This window comes from Mytilus edulis, chromosome 3 (genome assembly GCF_963676685.1).
Source record: "Mytilus edulis chromosome 3, xbMytEdul2.2, whole genome shotgun sequence".
NCBI lineage: Eukaryota > Metazoa > Mollusca > Bivalvia > Mytilida > Mytilidae > Mytilus > Mytilus edulis.
The window spans coordinates 23,602,364-23,627,798 of NC_092346.1; the positions used below are offsets into that span (position 1 = coordinate 23,602,364).

The 25,435-nt window shown below is 32.0% G+C and overlaps 1 protein-coding gene across 2 annotated transcripts in view; it reads left to right on the forward strand.

The window, feature by feature from the left end:
* LOC139514230 (centrosomal protein CCDC61-like) overlaps positions 1 to 24,500 on the forward strand; it is a 43,339-nt gene extending 18,839 nt beyond the window's left edge. Inside the window, exons 9-16 of one of the 2 annotated variants that reach the window (XR_011662585.1) lie at positions 7,666 to 7,744; positions 14,576 to 14,664; positions 18,399 to 18,431; positions 18,976 to 19,112; positions 22,015 to 22,055; positions 22,821 to 22,906; positions 23,756 to 24,019; positions 24,077 to 24,500. Coding sequence is in view for 1 of the 2 variants with exons in the window: in XM_071303095.1 (XP_071159196.1) it covers positions 7,666 to 7,744; positions 14,576 to 14,664; positions 18,399 to 18,431; positions 18,976 to 19,112; positions 22,015 to 22,055; positions 22,821 to 22,906; positions 23,756 to 23,853 (563 nt within the window). In the remaining variant the exon portion in view is untranslated. Of the gene's footprint in view, positions 1 to 7,665; positions 7,745 to 14,575; positions 14,665 to 18,398; positions 18,432 to 18,975; positions 19,113 to 22,014; positions 22,056 to 22,820; positions 22,907 to 23,755 lie in introns of both variants that reach the window. The other variant, XM_071303095.1, reaches the window with a different exon arrangement.
* Positions 24,501 to 25,435: the final 935 nt, after the last annotated feature.

The following is a 25,435-nucleotide window of genomic DNA, read 5'->3' on the forward strand; positions in this document are numbered from 1 at the left end:
ATTTTAAGGAAATTTTGCCATTTTTAGCTCACCTGGCCCACAGGGCCAAGTGAGCTTTTCTCATCACTTGGCGTCGTGTTCCGTCGTCGTTAACTTTTACAAAAATCTTCTCCTCTGAAACTACTTGGCCGAATTTTACCAAACTTGGCCACAATCTTCATTGGGGTATCTAGTTTAAAAAATGTGTCCGGTGACCCAGCAAACCAACCAAGATGGCCGCCATGGCTAAAAATAGAACATAGGGGTAAAATGCAGTTTTTTATAACTCAAAAACCAAAGCATTTAGAGCAAATCTCACGTGGGGTAAAATTGTTTATCAGGTCAAGATCTATCTGCCCTGAAATTTTCAGATGAATTGGACAACCCGTTATTGGGTTGCTGCCCCTGAATTGGTAATTTTTAAGTAATTTTGCTGTTTTTGGTTATTATCTTGAATATTATTATAGATAGAGATAAACTGTAAACAGCAATAATGTTCAGCAAAGTAAGATTTACAAATAAGTCAACTTGACCGAAACGGTCAGTTGACCCCTTTAGGAGTAATTGCCCTTTATAGTCAATTTTTAATCATTTTTCATAAATCTTAGTAATCTTTTACAAAAATCTTCTCCTCTGAAAGTACTGGTCCAAATTAATCCAAACTTGCCACAACCATCTTTGGGGTATCTTGTTTAAAAGATATGTCCAGTGACCAGCCCAACAAACCAAGATGGCCACCATGGCTAAAAATAGAACATAGGGGTAAAATGCAGCTTTTGGCTTATAACTCAAAAACCAAAGCATTTAGAGCAAATCTGACAATTTAAAATTGTAAATCAGGTCAAGATCTATCTGCCCTGAAATTTTCAGATGAATCGGACAACCCATTGTTGGGTTGCTGCCCCTGAATAGGTAATTTTAAGGAAATTTTGCCGTTTTTATACGCCCGTCAAAATTTTGACGGGACCTATTATGGTATACAAATTTCCAGTGTCCATCTGTCTGTCCGTCTGTCTGTCCGTCCGTCTGTCTGTCCGGCGTAAACATGTCGCACCGTAACTTGAGAACGACTTATCCAAATTTCATGAAACTTAACATAGTTGTTTCTTATGATGGTCAAATGATCTGTATACTTTTTGGTGAAAATAAGATTAAAACTTTTTGAGTCACGGCACTTTGTAACTAAAACAGGGGTGTGTTTTTTCACATGTCGCACCGTATCTCAAAAACGATTCTTAATTATGGCTTAAAACTTTAAACACTTTTTAGTTATATTAATCTTAATATCTGTGTACTTTTTGGTGATGATTCAAAATTTTATTTTTGAGTTATTGAGTATTTTGTAAAAAAAGGGGGAGGTTTTTTTTACATGTCGCACCATATCTCAAAAACGATTTATGATTATTGCTTAAAACTTTACACATGTCTTTGTTATATTAATTTGAAGATCTCTATACTTTTTGGTGATGATTCAAAATTTCATTTTTGAGTTATTGAGTATTTTGTAAAAAAGGGGGAGGTTTTTTTTACATGTTGTGCCATATCTCAAAAACCATTTATGATTATTGCTTAAAACTTTACACACTTCTTTGTTATATTAATCTAAAGATCTGTATACTTTTTGGTGATGATTCAAAACTTTATTTTGGAGTTATTGAGTATTTTGTTAAATAGGGGAGGTTTTTTTTTACATGTCGCGCCGTATCTCAAAAATAATTTTTGATTATTGCTTAAAACTTTACACACTTCTTTGTTATATTAATCTAAAGATCTGTATACTTTTTGGTTTTGATTCAAAATTTTATTTTAGTGAAATTTAGATTTTTGTAAAAAAAAACAGGGTTGGGGATTTCACATGTCCCCGCCGTGTCTCAAAAACAATATATGGTTATTGCTTAAAACTTTCTCAGAAACTATTTATGATTATTGCATAAAACTTCCACACAAGACGTCGGGCGTATCATGCGCTCGTGGCGCAGCTGTTTATTTGTTATTATCTTGAATATTATTTTAGATAGAGATAAACTGTAAACAGCAATAATGTACAGCAACATAAGACCTAAAAATAATTCAACATGACCAAATGGTCAATTCACCCCCTAAGGAGTTATTGTCCTTTATAGTCAATTTTTAACAATTTTCATAAAATTTGTAAATTTTTACTAACATTTTTACTGAAACTACTGGGCCAAGTTCATAATAGATAGAGAGATAATTGTAAGCAGCAAGAATGTTCAGTAAAGTAAGATGTACAAACACATCATCATCACCAAAACACAATTTTGTCATGAATCCATCTTCTTCCTTTGTTTAATATTCACATAGACCAAGGTGAGCGACAAAGGCTCTTTAGAGCCTCTAGTTGGTTATTATCTTGAATATTATTATAGATAGAGGTAAACTGTGAACAGCAATAATGTTCAGTAAAGTAAGAGTTACAAATAAGTCAACATGATCAAAATGGTCAATTGACCCCTTATGGAGTTATTGCCCTTTATAGTCAATTTTCAACAATTTTTCATAAATTTTTGTAATCTTTTACAAAAAATCTTCTCCTCTGAAACTACTGGGCCAAATTTAACCAAACTTAGCCACAATCCTTATCAGGGTATTTAGCTTTTAAAATATGTGCGATGACTCGCCCAATTAACCAAGATGGCCACCATGGCTAAAAATAGAACATAGGGGTAAAATGTAGATTTTGGCTTATAACTCTGAAACCAAAGCATTAAGAGCAAATCTGTCAAGAGGATTAATTGTTATCAATTCAATATTTATCTGCCCTGAAATTTTCAGATGAATTGGACAACTGGTTGTTGGGTTGCTGCCCCCAATTGGTAATTTTTATAGAGATTTTGCCATTTTTGGTTATCACCTTCAATTCTATTATAGATATAGATAAACTGTTAACAGCAATAATGTTCAGCAAAGTAGGATCTACAAATAATTCATCATGACCAAAATGGTCAGTTGATCCCTTAAGGAGTTATTGTCCTTTATAATCAATTTTTAACAATTTTCATTAAAGGGAAACTTCGCAAAAAAATCAAAAATTGATATTATGTTCATTCTGTATAAAAATGCTCAAATTCATAGATATTAAAGTTTTATTCCGCTAGATAAGCGATCACCATCGATTTTAAATTTAGAGTATCAATTCTCTGCGATCCGCCATTTTGTCTTTTTTCCCGATTAATAAAAACGATATGTCTATAAACCACAAAGAAACAAAACTACAGTAACCGATGTAGTCGTAATTGTGTGTCGATATCTTGTCAATCGTACGGTTGTTTTATCCGACTAACTAACTTGATACGAAAAATATTCTTACTTTTTTTAAATTACTATGGTCTGTTGTTTTTAAACTGTTGATATTGGAATTAGGTGAAAAGTCAAAGTTGAAATCATAAATAAGTGTTCCGTGAAAATTGTTTTCGAAAATCTAATTTGTTCATAATTCTTTAAAGTAATAAACAAATATATTTTGATCTTCCCTCATCTGATCACCAGCATGGCTAAAGGTATTACTTCCAAAGGTATTGTGAGAGGTGTGAGGTGACACGTCCAGGTATTCAAGCGATTTCCCGTCGGGCTTGCAAGTTTGAACTATCAGATGAATAATATACAACTCTGTCTAACTTGTCATTACTAAACTCATACGCTTGTTTATAAATAACATTTCTGGTGTAAAGAATATAATTCATTAACATATAAATAATACCCAAAAAATAAGATTTGATGAAATTAAAATCTATTTAAATATTTTTTCCAAGGGTGAATTTGGGAAAATGTAATATATAGTCATTGTCAATAGTGAAGGACAGATTGGAACAGACCAGAAATATTGATTTAAAAAAATGTACGCACTTGCCGACGATGTGTTATACGACTGGATAGAAAGTTACGGAACTATAGCGCAATTTAAAATATATACATGTATACATTGAACATAAGAAAAAAACATATATTTTGAATAAATAGGGGTAAAAGTGTTGTAAATAGACTAGTCCACGTATGCCAACAGTATGTAATCATCGAATGTCGATAGACTATTGTATACCAGAAGAAGAAGAGAACCAATTTGATTTAAATACAGGACGATGTATAACTTTTGCTTTGGTTCATTGAAGCTGTGGACCTAGTAAAATCACAGATTTATATTTCAATAAGATTGTTCTCGAACAAAGGAAGTAATTCGTCATCACAATTGTTATATATGCCACTGGACGAACACTAATTATCCCCAGGGAATGTGAATATTTTGCTGGGAAACTTTTGAGTATCAAAGTTTCAAATTAATTTCAGGATTTATTTTCTTTCTTGGTATTCAATAACAGAAAAAAGAATAAATTACTTGTTCGCTAAATAGGGGTATTCTTGTCAGATAAAAGACTTTTAGTTATATTTAAAAAATAGGGAAATATGACATTAAATTGGTTCTGTCTTTTTTTTAAACATCGTTAAAAAGATGTGTGTCTAAGGTGAACGCCACAAGAACCCTGTAATACTAGTACGAGAGTATAGCATGTAAACATTCCTTCTCAATAATATGGTTGTATTGGAAATCTTTTCATACAGATTGACAACTCATTGTCCGATATGCATGTAATATTTGCCACATGACGCCCATAGTTCTTTCTACCATCATCATCTTATTCTGTGATATTGCTGTAAACATCGATGGTTCACACCCAAACAAAATGGGAGTAATGGACCTTCAGAGCTTCTCCGTGTTATACACTTGTGAAATATATAGACGAAATTTCTGTATTGAAATGAATCTACATCTCACAAACAGGATTTTCAAATAACGATTGTGAGTAATCACCTTACAAACCAATATAAACGTATGGCAAGATATAACCATGAAGGAATTTAGTTTTTGTCAGACGCAAGAACTCATCACTATATATATCATAAACGTATACGTATATATATGCATACAGTTTCAAATATTAAGAACAAGCGGTCGATGTCGATAGTCTGTTTTCTAACTGTTTAGAGTTAGACATGTCACTTGTTCATTCTTGGAAGCCTTCATATTCCCCGTCTAACGATGGGAACTCTTTCTGATTGTGTTGACTATAAATGCTTGTATGGTAATTCTGTCGTTTATCTGTACAAGCGGTTGCATTTCCTCTCCTTTCCCAACAAACAAACGAACGAAACGCCATTAGTCTGATTTCTCTGGAGCTCATCCTCAATGGCTCTTATACGTCAGGAAACTTACATGTATACTAATAATGATTGTTTCAAGAACAACGATGTATGGACGAACTATTATAAATTCGTCAATATCAGTTATGCATGACTAAAATATAACTTTTATTACAACTAATGTATTACTTATTTGGATTAATGACGGCTATCATGTTCAACATTGCACAAATATTATCATAGAATTTTTAAAAAAATCCTCAAAAATCCTAAAAAGAAATAATGCCTTAGCTTAGATAATTGATATTCTTTTCACAAAAAGTTCGTGTAAATGATTGTCAAATGAATTTAATTATGTAAGAATAAAATGTTAAAAAGAAACTAAAAAAAAATCATGCATGTTGTATGTTGTATTTTTTTGTCAATTAAAAACTTTAAAATTGCAATAGTTTTATTAGCATTTAAACACAGCCAGATTTGAATACAAGTTAAGAAATTCCGTTAAAGTCAATGATATCAAACAGATGTATAATGGTATATCAAATTGGGTAATATTGCATTTAGTTTTTATAAAAGATTAAAACTACTATTTTTTGCTTCATATTTGAATCTTTACGCCAATTGCTGCTAAGAAAGTAATCAAAAATTGTTTCCTTTTATTTTTATACACTTTCGGAATTACGAATCTGAATTTTATTTTCAATTAATTTACACAATTTAATTTTTGTATCTTTATTCTCATCGTGTATTAAATCTTAGTGTATTAATATCGTGACAGCATACTCTTTCTAATCCTTTCTGTTTATCCCTTCCAAATAACAACATTTATACCTGTGTACGCTTGAACTCACACCTGCGACTAAATAGCTACAAGGTAAACGAATTGACCTCAAGCCGAGAAATATACAGTGACCTTTACAAAATAATTTACACACTCTGCTCACACATTAGTTGCATTGAAATGATTATCAAAACAATAACGGTAAATAGAACTGAAATATTTTCAGTTCAATATCAGTAAAAATGTTCAATAAATATTTTATGAAAAAAATCTCAACAATAATTAATTAAATTTATTCAAAAACATTTACTAGAGATAATTTTATAGGAGTTTAATTCAATCAATACAAAACGGTATATGCATATTCATTTTCGTTCATTCTTATATTGTGGTTAATAACTTCGACCATTCGTCAGCTGTGCGCTTTTAATTATGTATATTGTCGATAAGCTATAAGAGTTAAACAGATTTTATTTTTTCCCAGAATTCAATAAATCGGGCTAATACGTCACGACCCACTCGAGAATTCAACCAAAAAAGTTACAAATACTTGATTTTCTCCGTTATTAGAAGGAATATAAATTTAAAACTTTGCAAATGTGTTTTTTTATGTTAAGATGAACAATTATAATTAGATGATAAGTAAAAAATCGCGGAATTTCCCTTTAATTTGGTAAATTTGGGTAATTTTTTACAAAATATTTTCCTCTGTAACTAATGGGCCAAGTTTGTTATAGATAGAGAAAATTGTAAGTAGCAAGAATGTTCAGTAAAGTAAGATCTACAAACACATCACCATCACCAAAACACATGAATTCATCTGTGTCCTTTTTTTAATATGCACATAGAACAAGGTGAGCAACACTGGCTCTTTAGAGCCTCTAGTTTAAGTACAAAATAAGACGTAGAATATTAATATTACTTCATCGCAAGTTACTCGAGTACTGCTGTAATGATAATATAGAATTACTTTAAAAGTTAAAAACTAAAAACTAAAATATTTACTGTGAAGAAATACTGTATCTTAATTCCGAAATTCATTTCGTAGTTTACAATCAAATTGATACATCCCGCATTTCCGGTTTGTATTCAGACTCAAGAAAGATGCTTGTTGCATAGCATCAGTCAATTATTTGCTAGATAAAGTCATTAAAAACCTTTTCATTTGTCAACGTTTGCTTTACAAATCTCTTCAACCCTTTACATTACCAGTACAAATCGTTTTGTTGCTGCTGCAAATCAGCCATACTGGTAATGGGTTTATGACTTCTGAATTTGACAGTGTCCGTGAAAAATAAGCTCCACATGATTTTTAACCCCCCAACTATTACCAAAAATAGCAAGAAAACAACATGGGGACCTTCATGACAGCTTTTGGTCATTCTCGACTAAGGGCGGAGCATGAAAGCTTGGTATTTGAATGGTTACAAAGGGCAATTACCAGTAATGAAAATATTGATACTTCCATAATGAAAATTCAAATAAATATAATTTAAATAAGCAATGAATAAGCATGTTCACCATTCCTTACATGAAGGGATGAAATACTTTCAATCATGCTACACTGTATGGCGTAGACATGGTTTGTGATGGTGAAAGTTCCTCCATCGTTCAATTTTCATCCATGGAGATCCCTGATTAATTACTCGTATTAATAGAATGAAATAATTATGATTATTTACCTCTTTATATTATCACAAAGAGCTTATGTTAAATGCATATAATTTACTATTTTTAATTTTTTTAAGGTGCCAGAAATCCAAGGTTTGATCCAACAGCATACATAAAAGATCAAGAGAGAAAGAAAAAAGAAATTAATTTAAAAAAGTAAGATGAATAGCCTGTATGTAAAAGTTTGTCTAATTGCCAAGTAAAAATTAAAGACAAACTGTCTTAACTTTTGACAAATTAGGCATAGTATAATAGTACATGTAGTCAATATGATTTGCACCTACTATTACAAACTTTTGTTTCTATCTGCTGAACAATGTAAGCCACCAGCTTACTGAAACATGATATAAAGTGATGCCTGCTCCTTTGTTCATCTGTCTGTCAATTCTTCTGTCCCTTTTTTTATGCCCCTCACAGTAGTGGAGGGGCTTTAAGTGTTGTCTTTGTGCATTTGACAGTACATTCATACTGAAATATGTTTCTGTTCTCTTACTTTATTTTTCCTTTACCAAATGTTATGATACTTACACACAATACTTATTACTACAAAACTCAGATCCGTCTATGGTTGGCTTCACTTTTATGTTTCTTGAGTTATGTCCCTTTATAACATTATATGCAAGCAGGAGCATCACTCATTGTGGGCCCTTAATCAGTCAGGATTCTACTTTCGTCAATTTTCAACAATTTTTCGTAAATCTTAGTAACCTTTCACCAAAATCTTCTCCTCTGAAACGACTGGGCCAAATTAATCCAAACTTGGCCACAATCATCTTTGGGGTATCCAGTTTAAAAAATGTGCCGGGTGATTCCGCCATCCAACCAAGATGGCCACCACGGCTAAAAATAGAACATAGGGGTAAAATGCAGTTTTTGGCTTATAACTCAAAAACCAAAGCATTAAGAGCAAATCTGACTGGGCTTAAATTGTTTATCAGGTCAAATCTATCTGCCCTGAAATTTTCAGATGAATCGGACAACCCGTTGGTAGACTGCTGCCCCTGAATTGGTAATTTTAAAGGGATAATTCGCGATTTTTCACTTTTCATCTTATTATGTTCATAATACCATAAAAAACATATTCACAAAGTTTTATTTTGATATGAAAAGTAATAAAGAAGAAAATTGGGAATTATTAATTTTATTTCTTAAAACTTCCTGACTTATGTGACGTAGTTTAAGTCTTGTTGCATGTCGGGAGTGAAATTAATCTCATTTAAGTCTTGTTCGTTAACCATTTAATAATGCTACTTAAAGCGCATCGACGACTTTTGGTGAAGCTATTAACCAAGGAAAAGTGAGTGATAGCCATGCAACTTTTAAAATTAGATTGTAGGATTTATGTGTGGATTTTTATGCCCCACCTACAATAGTAGGGGGGCATTATGTTTTCTGGTCTGTGCGTCCGTTCTTCCGTCTGTCCAGCCGTTCGTTCGTCTGTTCGTTCGTCTGTTAGTTTGTCCGTCTGTCCCGCTTCAGGTTAAAGTTTTTGGTCAAGGTAGTTTTTGATGAAGCTGAAGTCCAATCAACTTGAAACTTAGTACACATGTTCCTTTTGATATGATCTTTCTAATTTTACAACCAAATTAAACTTTTGACCCAATTTCACGGTCAACTGAACATAGAAAATGAAAGTGTGAGTTTCAGGTTAAAGTTTTTGGTCAAGGTAGTTTTTGATGAGGCTGAAGTCCAATCAACTTGAAACTTAGTACACATGTTCCTTATGATATGATCTTTCTAATTTTACAGCCAAGTTAAATTTTTTACCCTAATTTCACGGTCCACTGAACATAGAAAATTAAAGTGTGAGTTTCAGGTTAAAGTTTTTGGTCAAGGTAGTTTTTGATGAAGCTGAAGTCCAATCAACTTGAAACTTAGTACACATGTTCCTTATGATATGATCTTTTTAATTTTACAGCCAAGTTAAATTTTTGACCCCAATTTCACCGACCACTGAACATAGAAAATTAAAGTGTGAGTTTCAGGTTAAAGTTTTTGGTCAAGGTAGTTTTTGATGAAGTTGTAGTCCAATCAACTTGAAACTTAGTACACATGTTCCCTATGGTGTGATCTTTCTAATTTAATGCCAAATTAGATTTTTTACCCAATTTCAAGGTCTATTGAACATGTAAAATAATAGTGCAAGTGGGGCATCCGTGTACTTTGGACACATTCTTGTTTATATGAATTTTAGTAATTAAAGTAAATAATACAATAGAACATTTTTAGGATTTTTTTCTACAAATACTTTAAACAAACATATGAAACTGACATGATCAATTGTGTATTACAAAAGACATGTTTGTATTCTGAACTTTTTGCTTCATTCCAGCAAACATTTTCACTTGCTTGTACTGTGGAAATAAAATGTGTATTAATTTGTGACACTTAGTGAATGTTGAATGCGTAGTTAAACTCAAGGTAATTAAAAGATTAGCATTATGTAATTCTAATCTTTTGATCTTCATTCTGTGACATCTAGGCGTCACGGTTCACTGGCATTTCAGGTGTGAACAATATTTCGTATGAATGATATACGGGAGTCAGTTATAGTTTTAGACACACACAGAAATGTAAGAAAAAGAATTTAAATTAATTTACGGGAGTAATAAGGTCGCACAATAACTGGATAGCTGTTGTATACATATTTTCATATATTTTGCATAAGCTCACTTTTAAATGAATTATGACTTCTGATTATTTTTGTAACGATAAAATACTGAATTATTTTAATTTAATAAATTTATAAATAAAAATAGCCTCCTAAACACGAGTGTATGAACTAAAAATTGTACTTTTTTAAATTAGAATCGGTAACCTTTAATATTACAAACAGATAATTAACAATTGCAATGATATAATTTAGTCCATCCAAAGCGATCTTTATTTAAGAAATAATTATTTCATGCCATGCTCTATGCTCATTTTAACATGGGTAGGCATTATATTTGTTAATATCTTAATACCGAGCATTAGCGAGGTATTCAATGTTTACAAATATAATGCCTATCCATGTTAAAATGAGCATAGAGCATGGCATGATAGAATTATTTCGATTCTAATAGGAATATTTTGAACTTTTGTACTTCGAAGCGGACCTATAGTAGACACTCGAAATTTGTCATTTTGATTTGATGAACAAAAACCCTATAGAAAAATCAACAGTTTATCAATAAAAAAAGAACAGAAACCTTTAAACTAACTTTTAGAATGTTTTTATTTTATTTCGTAGCGAGCAACACCAACACAAATGTCCATTTTGATCTATCGTTGTTCAAAATTCATCTGACGTTGCCATTTCAATTGTGACGTCAATCACGTGCAGCCCATGTTCTATTCGAATTAGAACATGGCTTTGTACCCAAAGCTAAAGAAGCACGTCATATTAGAATTACTTATTTAGGAATTAATGTTCTCATCAAAATATTTTAAATCTCACAACGCATGAATATTTTAGCTATTTGAAAAAAAGATATTTTAAAAAATTGACAGAAAATTTAAGCATCTTCTTGGAATGGAATCGAAAAATTACGAATAGATATTCTTTTCAAGTGTGAAAAACGTCAACCAAATTTGTTCACAATCGGGAAAGTCCTTTTTAAAATAGTCTTCGTCTCACACCGTATAATACTTTAGCCATTTGACCAACGATGTTTAAAAACAAAAGACTACGAATTTAATGTCATCTTTCCCTATTTTTGAATGTCATTATAAGTCTGTTCAACTTGCAAGAATACCTCTAAAGCGGACAAGCAGTTTATTCTTTAAATTGCTGTCATTGAATATCAAGAAAGAAAATAAATCCCGAAATTGATTTGAAACTGTAATACTCAATAGTTTTCCTAGAAAATATTCACATCCCTTTGGGATTATTAGTGTACGTCCAGTTGCATATATATTACATGAATGTCGGAACAATTGTGATGATGACGAATTTCTTACTTTATTCAAGAACAATCTAATTGATATATAAATCTGTGATTTTACTATGTTCATAACTTCGATGAACCAAAGCAAGTTATATATCGACCTGTATTCAAATCAAATTGGTTCTCTTCTTCTTCTTCTTCTTCTTCATTTGGTATACAATAGTCTATCGAATTTGTTGATTACATACTGTTGGCATACGTGGACTAGTCTATTTACAAAACTTTTACCCCAATTTACACAAAATGTATGTTTCTTTCTTATGTTCAATGTATACATGTATATATTTTAAATTGCGCTATAGGTCCGTTACTTTCTATCCAGGCGTACAAACGAATTGTCGACAAGTGCGTACATCATTTAAATCAATATTTCTGGTATGTTCCAATCTGTCCTTTACTATTGACAACGAGTATATATTACATTTTCCCAAATTAACCCTTGGAAAAAATATGTAAACAGATTTTTCTTTCTTCAAATCTTTTTTTTTTGGGTATTATTTATATTTTTATAAATAATATTCTTTACACTAGAAATGTTATTTATAAACAAGCGTATGAGTTAAGTAATGACTAGTATATTATATCACTTTCGGACACGCAAGACAGAGATGTATATTATACACCTGATAGTTCAAAATGTAAAGTTATAAGTTATCGGCCGTGTACACTGATCAATACCTACAGAAGTGAAACGGTGCATGAACTTGCAAGCCCGACAGGAAATCGCTTGAATACCTGGACGTGTCACCTCACATCCCTCACAATACCTTTGGGAGTAATACCTTTAGCCATGCTGGTGATCAGATGAGGGAAGATCCAAATTTATTTGAATAAAGTTTATTACTTTGAAGAATTATGAACGAATTAGATTTTCGAAAACAATTTTCACGAAACACTTATTTAAGATTTGAACTTTTACTTTTTTAATTAATTCCAATATTAACAGTTTAAAAATTACAGATTATGATTATTTAAAAAAAATAAGAACATTGTCAGTATCAAGTTAGTAGTCAGATAAAACAACCGTACGATTGACAAGACATCGACACGCAATTACGACTACATCGGTTACTGTAGTTTTGGTCCTTTGTGGTTTATAGACATATCGTGATTTTTAATCAGGGAAGATGACAAAATGGCGGAAGGCAGAGAATTGATACTCAAAATTTAAAATCGATGGTGATCTCTTATCTAGCGGAATAAAACTTTAATATTTATAAATTTGAGCATTTTTATACAGAATGGACATAATACCAATTTTTGATTTTTTTGCGAAGTTTCCCTTTAGGGAAATTTTGCTGTTTTTTGTTATTATCTTGAATATTATTATAGATAGAGATAAACTGTAAACAGCAATAATGTACAACAAAGTAAGACCTAAAAATAAGTCAACATGACCAAAATGGTCAATTGACCCCCTAAGGAGTTATTGTCCTTTATAGTCAATTTTTGTCGAGCCTGCAACTTTTATTGCAGAAAGCTCGTCATAGGGATAGTGATCCGGCGGCGGGTACGGCGGCGGCGGCGTTAGCTAACTTCTTAAAAGGTTTATATTTTAGAAGGTGAAAGACGTGGATGCTTCATACTTTGTATATAGATGCCTCATGTTATAAAGTTTCCATCAGTCACATGTCCAATGTCCTTGACCTCATTTTTATGGTTCAGTGACCACTTGAAAAAAAAGTTCAGAATTTTTGTAATGTTGAATTCTCTCTTATTATAAGTAATAGGATAACTATATTTGGTATGTGCGTACCTTGCAAGGTCCTCATGCCTGTCAGACAGTTTTCACTTGACCTCGACCTCATTTCATGGATCAGTGAACAAGGTTAAGTTTTGGTGGTCAAGTCCATATCTCAGATACTATAAGCAATAGTGCTAGTATACATTGTATTTGGTGTATGGAAGGACTGGAAGGTGTACATGTCCAACTGGCAGGTGTCATCTGACCTTGACCTCATCTTCATGGTTCAGTGCTTACAGTTTTTGTGTTTTGGTCTGTTTTTCTCATACTTTATGCAATAGGTCTACTATATTTGTTGTATGGAATGATTGTAAGGTGTGCATGTCTAGCGGGCAGATGTCATCTGACCTTGACCTCATTTTCATGGTTCAGTGGTCAAAGTTAAGTTTTTAAGTTTTGTTCTTTTTATCTAATATTATATGCCAAAGGTCAGCTATATTTGGAATTGCAAGGTTCATTGCACAGTGTTAAGTTTTTGTGGTTTGGTCTATTTTTCTTAAACTATAAGTAATAGGTCAACTATATTTGTTGTATGGAAGCTTTGTTAGCTGTACATGTCTGCCTGGCATGGTTCATCTGACCTTGACCTCATTTTCATGGTTCATTGGTCTTTGTTTAGCTATCTTGGTTAATGTTAAGTTTATGTGACAGTTGTAATAAAGCTTTATACTTAGGACTTTCAACATAATATCAATGATTAGTAAAGAAGGCGAGACATTTCAGTGTGTGCACTCTTGTTAACAATTTTCATAAAATTTGTAAATTTTTACTAACATTTTCCACTGAAACTACTGGGCCAAGTTCATTATAGATACAGATAATTGTAAGCAGCAATGATGTTCAGTACAAACACATCACCATCACCAAAACACAATTTTGTCATGAATCCATCTGCTTCCTTTGTTTAATATTCACATAGACCAAGGTGAGCAACACAGGCTCTTTAGAGCCTCTAGTTTATGAAGCCCAGGTGATCGTGTGGTCTAGCGCACCAGATACAGTGCAGGCAATTTAGTGTCACAATATCTCAGTAGCATGGGTTCGAATCCCGGCAAGGGAAGAACAAAAAATTGGTGAAAGCAAATTTACAGATCTAACATTGTTGGGTTGATGTTTAGACGAGTTATAAATATATATAGGAGCAAGGGGAATCATTTTGTTTGTTTATTGTTACAATACCTATCAAGGTTGCCATTTTTTGTGGAATTTGTTATTGTAGAACTCACCTTATTCCAATTCCTGTATCTGAAGCATATACTTAAAAATAAATATACATAAAAAATATGTTAGAAATTATTCTTTTTTCTATTTCAGTCAAAGATCATCAAGATCAAAAACCTCAGGAAATTCTGTCAAGACAAAAGCTTCACCAAGAAGTTATGTAAATTATAGTCAATTGTCAGGTATGTACTTATGGGATGTTCTTGTTGTTTGTTCAAAACATATTGGAATGCTAAAAATGAATATTTTAGTAAATGTACAAAAATGTGGTAGCTGTTAGGTCATATATAATGAAAATTATCTTGCACTAAAGTGAACGCTCAGGAAATCTTTATGAACAGAGCTCAAATAACCATTGAAGAATTTCAACATGAAAAACCCTCCTGAACAAAATATCAGCACCAGCTTATGTCTGCTCTTGACAGGCTGAAACAACTGTGACAGGGTGAATTGGTTTCTAGAATCTGTATTATCTTCCATTATTGCAAACACTGAAAATACAATCAGTAAACAAGAATGTGTCCCCAGTACATGAATGCCCCACTCGCACTATCATTTTCTATGTTCAGTGGACTGTGAAATTGGGGTAAAAACTCTAATTTGGCATTAAAATTAGAAAGATCATATCATAGGGAACATGTGTACTAAGTTTGAAGTCGATTGGACTTTAACCTCGTCAAAAACTTCCTTGACCAAAAACTTTAACCTGAAGCGGGACAGACAGACGGACGAACAAACGGACGGATGAATGAACGGACGAACGGACGCACAGACCAGAAAACATAATGCCCCTCTAATATCATAGGTGGGGCATAAAAATACAAATTTGAAATTTATCTAAAGAATCAAAACAAACCAGGACAATATATGCATAGGAACAGTTTAATAGTATTTCTAAATGCTCTCGAATTGCTGGAAGCTTGAGCCTTACAGACTGCATCATGTAAAATGTTTTATTAAAATAAAGTACTTTCAGTGATTCTTTGAGTCGCAAGTATTTGGAGTCGCAAGTATTTGGAATACATTTTATAATATATTTGTGTAAATTAATAATAAGGTGGTTAGTATAAATCATTATCACTAATTGTTGTATTTTGTCTCTTGATTATGTTCATGAATTATTTCAAGCCATATCTGATCTGATTAAATGAATAGAGTAATAAGAAAGGAATGCTCAAAGTAGCTGAATAAGAGCTTAAGAACCTATTAATTTTGTTTTATTGATCATGATTTCTCAAACTTGTTCAAAATGCATAGAATTTGCAGTTTCAATTTCAATCTTCAAAAATGAAAAAAATTTTTAGTGATCTCATTTAATTTTGAAAAGAAAACATTAGACTCCTAGTCAAAATGTAAATTTTTTTCCAAAATGGAGATGTTTTATTATGAAAACACAAATTCTCATAATTTCTTTCACGGTTAAACTAAGGATATTTTTTGTTACATATTTCATTCATTGATAATATTTTTGTAGCAAGTTTTGTGTATTCCATGATTTAATAGTTCTAATTTTCTATGTAAAACTAATCAACTTAATTTTACTTGAACTATATTTATGGATGATTTATGCACATGTTAATGGTAAAAAAAAGCAACTTTAAAGAATACAATTTAATTGAGGTCTGGAGCTGGCATGTCAGTTAACTGCTAGTATTCTGTTGTTTTTTATGTATTATTGTCATTTTATTTATTATGCCCCACCTATGATAGTAGAGGGGCATTATGTTTTCTGGTCTGTGCCTCCGTTCGTCCGTTCGTTCGTCCGTCCGTTCGTTCGTTCGTCCGTCCGTCCGTTCGTTCGTCCCGCTTCAGGTTAAAGTTTTTGGTTGAGGTAGTTTTTGATGAAGTTGAAGTCCAATCAACTTGAAACTTAGTACAAATGTTCCCTATGATATGATCTTTCTAATTTTAATGTCAAATTATAGTATTGACCCCAATTTCATGGTCCACTGAACAAAGAAAAAGATAGTGTGAAGCTCAGGTTAAAGTTTTTGATGAAGTTGAAGTCCAATCAACTTGAAACTTAGTACACATGTTAACTATGATATGATCTTTCTAATTTTAATGCCAATTTTAAAGTATTGACCCCAATTTCACGGTCCAGTGAACATGTAAAATGATAGTGCGAGTGGGGCATCCGTGTACTATGGACACATTCTTGTTTTCTTTTGTTACATCTTCTGACATCGGACTCAGACTTCTCTTGAACTGAATTTTAATGTGCGTATTGTTATACGTTTACTTTTCTACATTGTCTAGAGGTATAGGGGAGGATTGAGATCTCATAAACATGTTTAACCCCGGCGCAATTTTGCGCCTGTCCCAAGTCAGGAGCCTCTGGCCTTTGTTAGTCTTGTATGATTTTTAGCTCACCTTTCCAAAAAGGAAATGTGAGCTTTTGCCATCACCAGCGTCCGTCGTTGTCCGTCGTCGTCGTAAACTATTTCAAAGATCTTCTCCTCTGAAACTACTGAACCAATTCATACCAAACTTCATCTGATTGATTCCTAGGGTATTTAGAATAAAGTTTGTGTTTTAATTCCCATTTCATCAAAAAACATGGCTGCCATGGCTAAAAATAGAACATAGGTGTAAAATGCAGTTTTTGGCTTATATCTCAAAAACTAAAGCATTTAGAGAAAATCTGACATGGGGTAAAAATGTTCAATAGGTCAAGATCTATCATCCCTGAAATTTTCAGAAGAATCAAAAACCCATTGTTAGGTTGCTGCCACTTAATTGGTAATTTTTAGGAAATTTTGCAGTTTTTGGTCATTATCTTGAATATTATTATAGATAAAGAGAAACTGTAAACAGCAAAAATGTTCAGCAAAGTAAGATCTACAAATAAGTTCCATGACCAAAATTGTCAATTGACCCCTTAAGGAGTTATTGTCCTTTAATAACAATTTTACACAATTTGTTCATCATATTTGCTAACTTTAAAAAATCTTCTCCTGAATCTACTGAACCAATTTCCACCAAACTTAAGCTGAATTATCATTCAGGTGTCTGGAATAAAGTTTGTGTTTTATTTTCTGTTTTGTCAAAAAATATGGTTGCCATAGCTAAAAATAGAGCATAGGGGTAAAATGCAGTTTTGGGCTTATATCTCAAAAACTAATGCTTTTATAGCAAATTTGACAGGTGTGAAAATGTTTATTATGTCAAGATCCATCAGCTGACACAGAAATTAACAACTATAGGTTACTGTACAGCCTTCAACAATTAGCAAAGCATAATAACCAAGCAATAGGTAAACTCGATTTGTTGTATGGAATGAGTGTATGAACTACATTTATGTCTGAAAGGGTTTATCTCGCCTTCATCTCAAGTACAGTTAATTTAATGTAATGCTTGGGGTATACAATGTTTTTTTTATACTTTCATCATAAATCATATTATGAACACGAGACAAACGAGACATTTCAGTGTGTCCACTCTTGTTTTTGCTTTTAAAGAAGATATGACAAAATCGAAGAACCATTTATATAAATTGAAAACCCAAAATAATCATTGATGGAAGATTTAAGCAAAAAATTTAAGTTGAGCGATTCAGGCTCTTGAGAGCCTCTTGTTAATTTTAGTTTCTTGTGTATGATTCGGAGTTTAGTATGACGTCCATTATCACTGTACTAGTATACATTTTTTTAAGGGGCCAACTGAAGGACGCCTCCGGATGCGGGAATTTCTCGCTACATTGAAGACCCATTGGTGGCCTTCGGCTGTTGTCTGCTCTATGGTCGGGTTGTTGTTGCTTTGACATATTCCCCATTTCCTTTTCCTTTCTCAATTTTAATGACTTATAAAAGTCATTGACTACCTCCTTCATCATATTTGTAATTGAGGTACATGTATTGGTCAATTGTCTCTTAACTTTGCTTTAAATGAAATAAAATGTATATTCTTATTCTAGGGGGCAGTAGAAATAGATCTCGGACGTCATCATGTAAGTTTGATATTTTGGAATAGATATATAAAATTACATAAAACACTTTGTAACATAAATGCTAATTGAAATTTCAGTTGAAATGTTTCTAGGGTAAGTTTCATCAGATATGCTGAAGACCAAAACTTTAGGAATCCAAATTCACAATCTGATGAAGGGCAACTGTAAAAGTTGCAAACTTAGTTTAAGTTCTGGTAGTTACACAATTTTTTCTTGAACATTTTCACTCTTGGTTTATCATTTAAAACATGCCAGTACAAAGACACTGGCTACTGAGTGATATAAAATTCTGCAATAACATATCAGTATTTTACAATTAATTGTTACCTAATTTTTCATTATTTCTAAGATTATTAGCTAACAATTAAAATACAATAAAATATGTGTAAAAAAAAATCTGAAACATTCATTGAGAAAAGTTCCATTCATAAAGATATGATTTTATGTATACTATGAGGACAATTGCTTTACTGTAATGGTCTGATCCCCAATTTAGTGTCGCACTTGCTTTTAGATTTTCTATTACACATGTATGTCATTTCAGTTGGCAGTCAAGGTGAATACAGTGATGGAGGATACTCGGACTCATCTTATTCAAGACTGAGAACTTACAACAGAAATTCAGTTCGGTCAAACAGGAACAATCGATCATCAAACTCTTATATGTCAAGTCCAGATGTTGTAAGTAAGATTAACCTGAGATCAATAAGTAATGTATTAATAACCTACTTATAAAGGTATAGGAAGATGAGGTATGAGTGCCAATGAGACAACTCTCCATCCAAATAACAATTTATTAAAGTAAACAATTATAGGTCAAGATACGGCCTTCAACACGGAGCCTTAGCTCACACCGAACAACAAGCTATAAAGGGCCCCAAAATTACAAGTGTAAAACCATTCAAACGGGAAAACCAACTGTTTAATCTATATAAAAAAACAAGAAACGAGAAACATGTATAAATAACATAAACAAACGGCAACTACTGTACATCAGATTCCTGACTTAGGACAGGTGCAAACATTTGCAGCGGGATTAAACGTTTTAATTGTACCAAACCTTCTCCCTTTTACTGAGACATAGTTTAACATCACAACATAGAAAAACACACGATAAAATATCAATTGGTAACATTTATTGTTTCAGTAGAGCCTATAACATTTATTATGGAATCAACACTTAGTGATCTTATATTTTGTTGTCAGAGTTTAAACATTTTTGTTTTGTCTGTGGTTTAAGTTTTTTTGGGCCATCAATTACTTTCTAAAACCTTCTTAGAAATTAATGATACTTAGACAGATGTCTGTTTTTGTCGAGCCTTCGACTTTAGTCGAAAAAGCGAGACTAAGCGATCCTACATTCCGTCGTCGTCGGCGTCGTCGGCGGCGTCAACAAATATTCACTCTGTGGTTAAAGTTTTTGAAATTTTAATAACTTTCTTAAACTATACTGGATTTCTACCAAACTTTGACAGAAGCTTGTTTATGATCATAAGATAGTATCCAGAAGTAAATTTTGTAAAAATAAAATTCCATTTTTTCCGTATTTTACTATAAATGGACTTAGTTTTTTCTGCGGGGAAACAAAACATTCACTCTGTGGTTAAAGTTTTTAGAATTTTAATAACTTTCTCAAACTATCCTGGGTTTGTACCAAACTTGGACAGAAGCTTGTTTATGATCATAAGATAATATCCAGAAGTAAATTTTGTAAAAATAAAATTCCATTTTTTCCGTATTTTACTTATAAATGGACTTAGTTTTTTCTGCGGGGAAACATTACATTCACTCTGTGGTTAAAGTTTTTAGAATTTTAATAACTTTCTTTAACTATCCTGGGTTTGTACCAAACTTGGACAGAAGCTTGTTTATGATCATAAGATAGTATCCAGAAGTAAATTTTGTAAAAATAAAATTCCATTTTTTCCGTATTTTACTATAAATGGACTTAGTTTTTTCTGCGGGGAAACAAAACATTCACTCTGTGGTTAAAGTTTTTAGAATTTTAATAACTTTCTCAAACTATCCTGGGTTTGTACCAAACTTGGACAGAAGCTTGTTTATGATCATAAGATAATATCCAGAAGTAAATTTTGTAAAAATAAAATTCCATTTTTTCCGTATTTTACTTATAAATGGACTTAGTTTTTTCTGCGGGGAAACATTACATTCACTCTGTGGTTAAAGTTTTTAGAATTTTAATAACTTTCTTTAACTATCCTGGGTTTGTACCAAACTTGGACAGAAGCTTGTTTATGATCATAAGATAGTATCCAGAAGAAAATTTTGTAAAAATAAAATTCAATTTTTTCCGTATTTTACTTATAAATGGACTTAGTTTTTTCTGCAGGGAACCATTACATTCACTCTGTGGTTAAAGTTTTTAAAATTTAAATAACTTTCTTAAACTATCCTGGGTTTGTACCAAACTTGGAAATAACCTTATTTATGATCATAAGATTGTATCCAGAAGTAAAGTTTGTAAAAAGATTACTCTGTTTTTTTCTGTAATTTACTTTCAAATGGACTTAGATTTTCTTACAATCATAAAATAGTAACAAGAGGAATATTTTTATTGATTTTTTTCCTCATTGTTGTTGAGCCTGTGATTTACAGCAAAAATAGGCGAGACACTGGGTTCCGCGGAACCCTTACAAATTTTTGATAAAAGGACAGTATCCAGACTAAGTTAAGGTCCACTGCTAAGATGCTATAAGCAATAGGTCAACTATATTATGTGTATGGAATGATTATAAGGTGTGCATGTCTGCCTGGCATGATTTAACTGATGTTGACTTTATTTTCATGGATCATTGCAGTGTTCTTCCCAGAAATTTTGGATAGCATCACATTTGGCGTAAAAAGAAATAAACTGGTTTTTTTTTCCAATGTCATTTGTCGCGGCCGCGAGGCTAAAACAGCCTAGGGAGAACACTGCATTGATAATGTTTAGTTTTTATGCCCCTGTCGTAGCAAAGGGGGTAACAATTTTTACCCTTGTAAGTTTGTACGTCCATGGTTACATCCCAAATTTTGTTTCCGTTTTTTATCTTTAGTTTGCCTCAACCAAATGTAATGAAACTTATATACAATGCTTATTTAAACAAAAAAAGGTCAAGTTTGATTTTTCGTGGCATCACCATCACCATAACCGTTTTAGAGTTGTGCCCTCAATTCAAGCAGAAAAAATGCTGAATTTTTCGTTTTTGTTCTGTAACTTTAGTTTGCATCAACCAAATGTTATGATACTTATACACTATACTTATTACCACCAAACTCAGATCAAGTTTGAATTTGGGTGGCATCACTTTTATAACTTTATATAATAATTATACAATCCATCATCTGTGTCAATCAAAAACATTCCCTATTTATTTGTGATACTTTTTATATGTTGGAAAGCTTTATTTGACAACTGTTATGTAACTATTTTAATTCCTTTTGTTCTTACATTCAAACTATCTTTAGTTGTCACTACAGTCTGTTTTTGTTAGTTATGACTAATTGATGATTTAGTTCAATTTACAAAAAGGTGAGTAAATGTATATCAATAGTATGTAACTATTTCTAAATTATTTTACAGCCACAGAAAACAGTAAGCAGGACAAAGAATAATGTGAAAGAATATCCTTTTTAAGTATTTTTAGTCAAATAATGGAATGATTTGGTTCTGCTATTCAAACATAATGTTTTTTTTTTATTTATTTGCAATTGACTCACATGAATCATCACTGTGCAATGGTTTACATTGCTGTTTTCTAAAGTTTTGATTTCAATATAGATAAAAATAAATAATTTCTTCAACTATTTTAGCTTTGATGACTGTGATTACATTTGCACTAGTTTTAAAGGTTATTTTGCAGACATATTAGGATTAGTAGTGAACATTCAACTATTCTTTATACATGTCCCGACTTTGTTATAATGTGAAAGAAGGAAATAAGGGTTAATGAGGTATTGTCATGAATATCCAAGTTTAAAGTTAGAAAAAGTGGTGGGATGGGAAGTTGATTTGTGGAGTTGCTTACATAGCTGCGTCAAGAAGAAGTGAAAAGTCAACTGCAGCAAATGATTTCTTTCTGACATTGCTGTTTAACTAATTTGTTGATCACAATTAATTAATGTGTTATCGTTTGTCATCACTTTTAGGGATTTTTCAGACTAATTACATTACTTTCATAAACTCTTAAAACTAGAGATTTTTTTTTATGGCAATGAAGTGTTCTGGTCTCTGTATAGGATACAGACCAACTAATATAAAATGAACAGAAATCAGTTGTTGCCTGTAATTTGTTTTAAGTGTAAGGTTTATTCATATCCAATCTGGTGATCTGTATTGTCAATAAAATGTTTGTTTGTTGATGTATTAACTTTGCCTTAACTATACACTCCATTATCAAGTACACCAGACAATGATTACAGAACAAAAAGAAAGAGAAGTGTCAAGAACAAGGAAAACTATGTAGATAGTGCAGGTATATATTTCGAAAGTCATTTATTTCACATTATATTTGGCTGTTGAAAACTTACACTTTGATAGAAGTTACATATTCAGTGACCATATTATGGCATTATTCTGTTAAACAATTAATGCATAAATAACATCATGCATGAATGTGTGCAAGGATCTTTGAACAAATACATTTTATTTACAAAACGTGTATATAATCTTATATTTTGAAATTCAATTTGTTGACTTTTATAAAAAAGAAGATGTGGTGTGATTGCCAATAATACAACTCTCCACAAGAGACCAAATTACACAGCTATTGGTCACCTTACAGCCTTCAAATGCCATAATGCATAGTCAGCTATAAAAGACCCTGAAATTACAAATGAAAAAGAATTCAAACGAGAAAACTACTGAATTAAAGGCTCCTGACTTGAGACTGGCACATACATACAGAATGTAGCAGGGTTAAACATGTTAGGGGGATCCCAACCCTCCCCCTAGTTTACCTATATAGTTTATATAAATGTCTTTTTGTCTTAAGGGTAATCCATAAGGTTAAAGCCAGGTAATGGGTAAATGGCAATGAGAAAGTAATCACATGAATCAAATACATTTTGTGGTGAACATGCAATCTTTAAATGGTAGGATAATGTTTATGCAAAGATCTAACTATAAACTCAAATACCTTAATGCAGATGGTTGTTAAATGAAACCATCGAAGTCATTACCAAAGTGCATAAAGGATAGCAAACTTTAAGCTACTTAAATTTTTAAGACATTTTGTTATCAACACTAATTTTCTCTACTCTCCCATACGATCCAATGTGTTAATGTTTTGATATTTCACTCTCATTTTTATAATGTATTGTAGGTGAAGATAGTGACTACTATAATGGATCTGCTGAGATTTCTGAAATTGATGCTAGACTTAGTAAACTTCAACAACTTATGAAAAGTAGTATAGACTGAGTTTGGAATATTTATATTGTGTTGATTAGTTGACGCTACTTTAAAACTATTAATACAATTAAACTGGATGTCCATCTGGTCATGTTGAGCCTTATTTATTATGTGTTTTTGACAGAAAAGATCATCTTCATGCAGTTACTCTTGAATTTGATCAAATAAATCTTTGGTGAATTCAGCATTAACTGTTATTTAATATTTGAATTTGTAGCATTAATGGCTGTAGCTGAGCTAACTTATTTATATTTAGTGACTTTACAAAGCATATGTTTGAACCACTTTAGTACCAGTCGGGAGGGAACGACGTACACTGTCTATTTAACTGTCATAAATGATATTCATTTGTATGACCAATACCATACTTTTGCATGTTTTCCTATTTGCATGCCATACATGTATATGAGAATGGTATCACAATATTTATTTTGTTACATGCAGTTGTTGTACTGTTTGCTAAGCTTAACAAGCAGGGTTATACATGCTCTGAGTTTAATCATATTTCATTTTAAATACAATTTTATAATAAATCTGATAAACTTTTCATTATGTGTAGATATGATATTTTATTTATTTAACTGTAGCTGTGTAAACCATTCAGACATGCATTTATTAAATATACAATTTTAAGAATTAAATACATTTTAAAAGAATATTTGATGTCATTGATTTGCTTGATTGTGTGTTTGTATACTATATGTTTGCCTTAAAGGCATGCCAGCCCAAGTATGAGATAAGTAACAGGGGGCCTGATGGGATATTTTCGTTCTTCGTGATCAGTGCATTTTCGCTGTCGTGATCCGTTTTTCTACAGATTTTGTTTTATATCTTCGGGATCCTTGATCATGGAAATTTATTTTCTATGAATCGTGATTGACAAAAAAATCAACTCGTGAATCACGATAAGACCCCCGATCAGGCCCCTCAATAACGTGATGAAAGAATGTGCAAACAATTTGATTTAATTGATAGTTGTGTAATGCCACACTCAACACTATTGTGCTAATTCATGGCGGTCAGTTTTTATTAATAATCCTAGTCGATTAATATTGGAATTGACTGCACTTGCCATGAACTGTATTCGACTCACAACCTCAGTGTTGACTGGCTAGGGATACAGTTCAACTCGCTCGACCACATAGGCCCCACCTTTAAAAAAATGTGCAATAAAATTAAGATAGTAATTTAAAATAGTGGATACCTATATGGGAGGTTTTCTGTTAAAAATTATAATATGCTACTAACTGTATACCAACTATTTAAATATTGACATAATTGAAAATAACCATAGGATTATCTTCTTTTTATAAGTTTTCACACTGTTGATTAATAATTAATAAAGGCCAAGATGTGTCTTCTTTTATGACAAAACTCGTCACATTAATTTTGTTTTTGTTTTTTGGGTAATGTTTTTGTTGCAGCTTGTCTACACATATTTTCATATACTGATGCAACTGTCCCACTGATTAAAAATAGTGTCTCTATGTTGGAGTTGCACTTGATAGTTTGATAAGCCTCAGTTTTTATACAACCGCAAACATTTTTATGGGTTCGTATAATGCTATGATGTCAGCGTCTTCTGCATCTG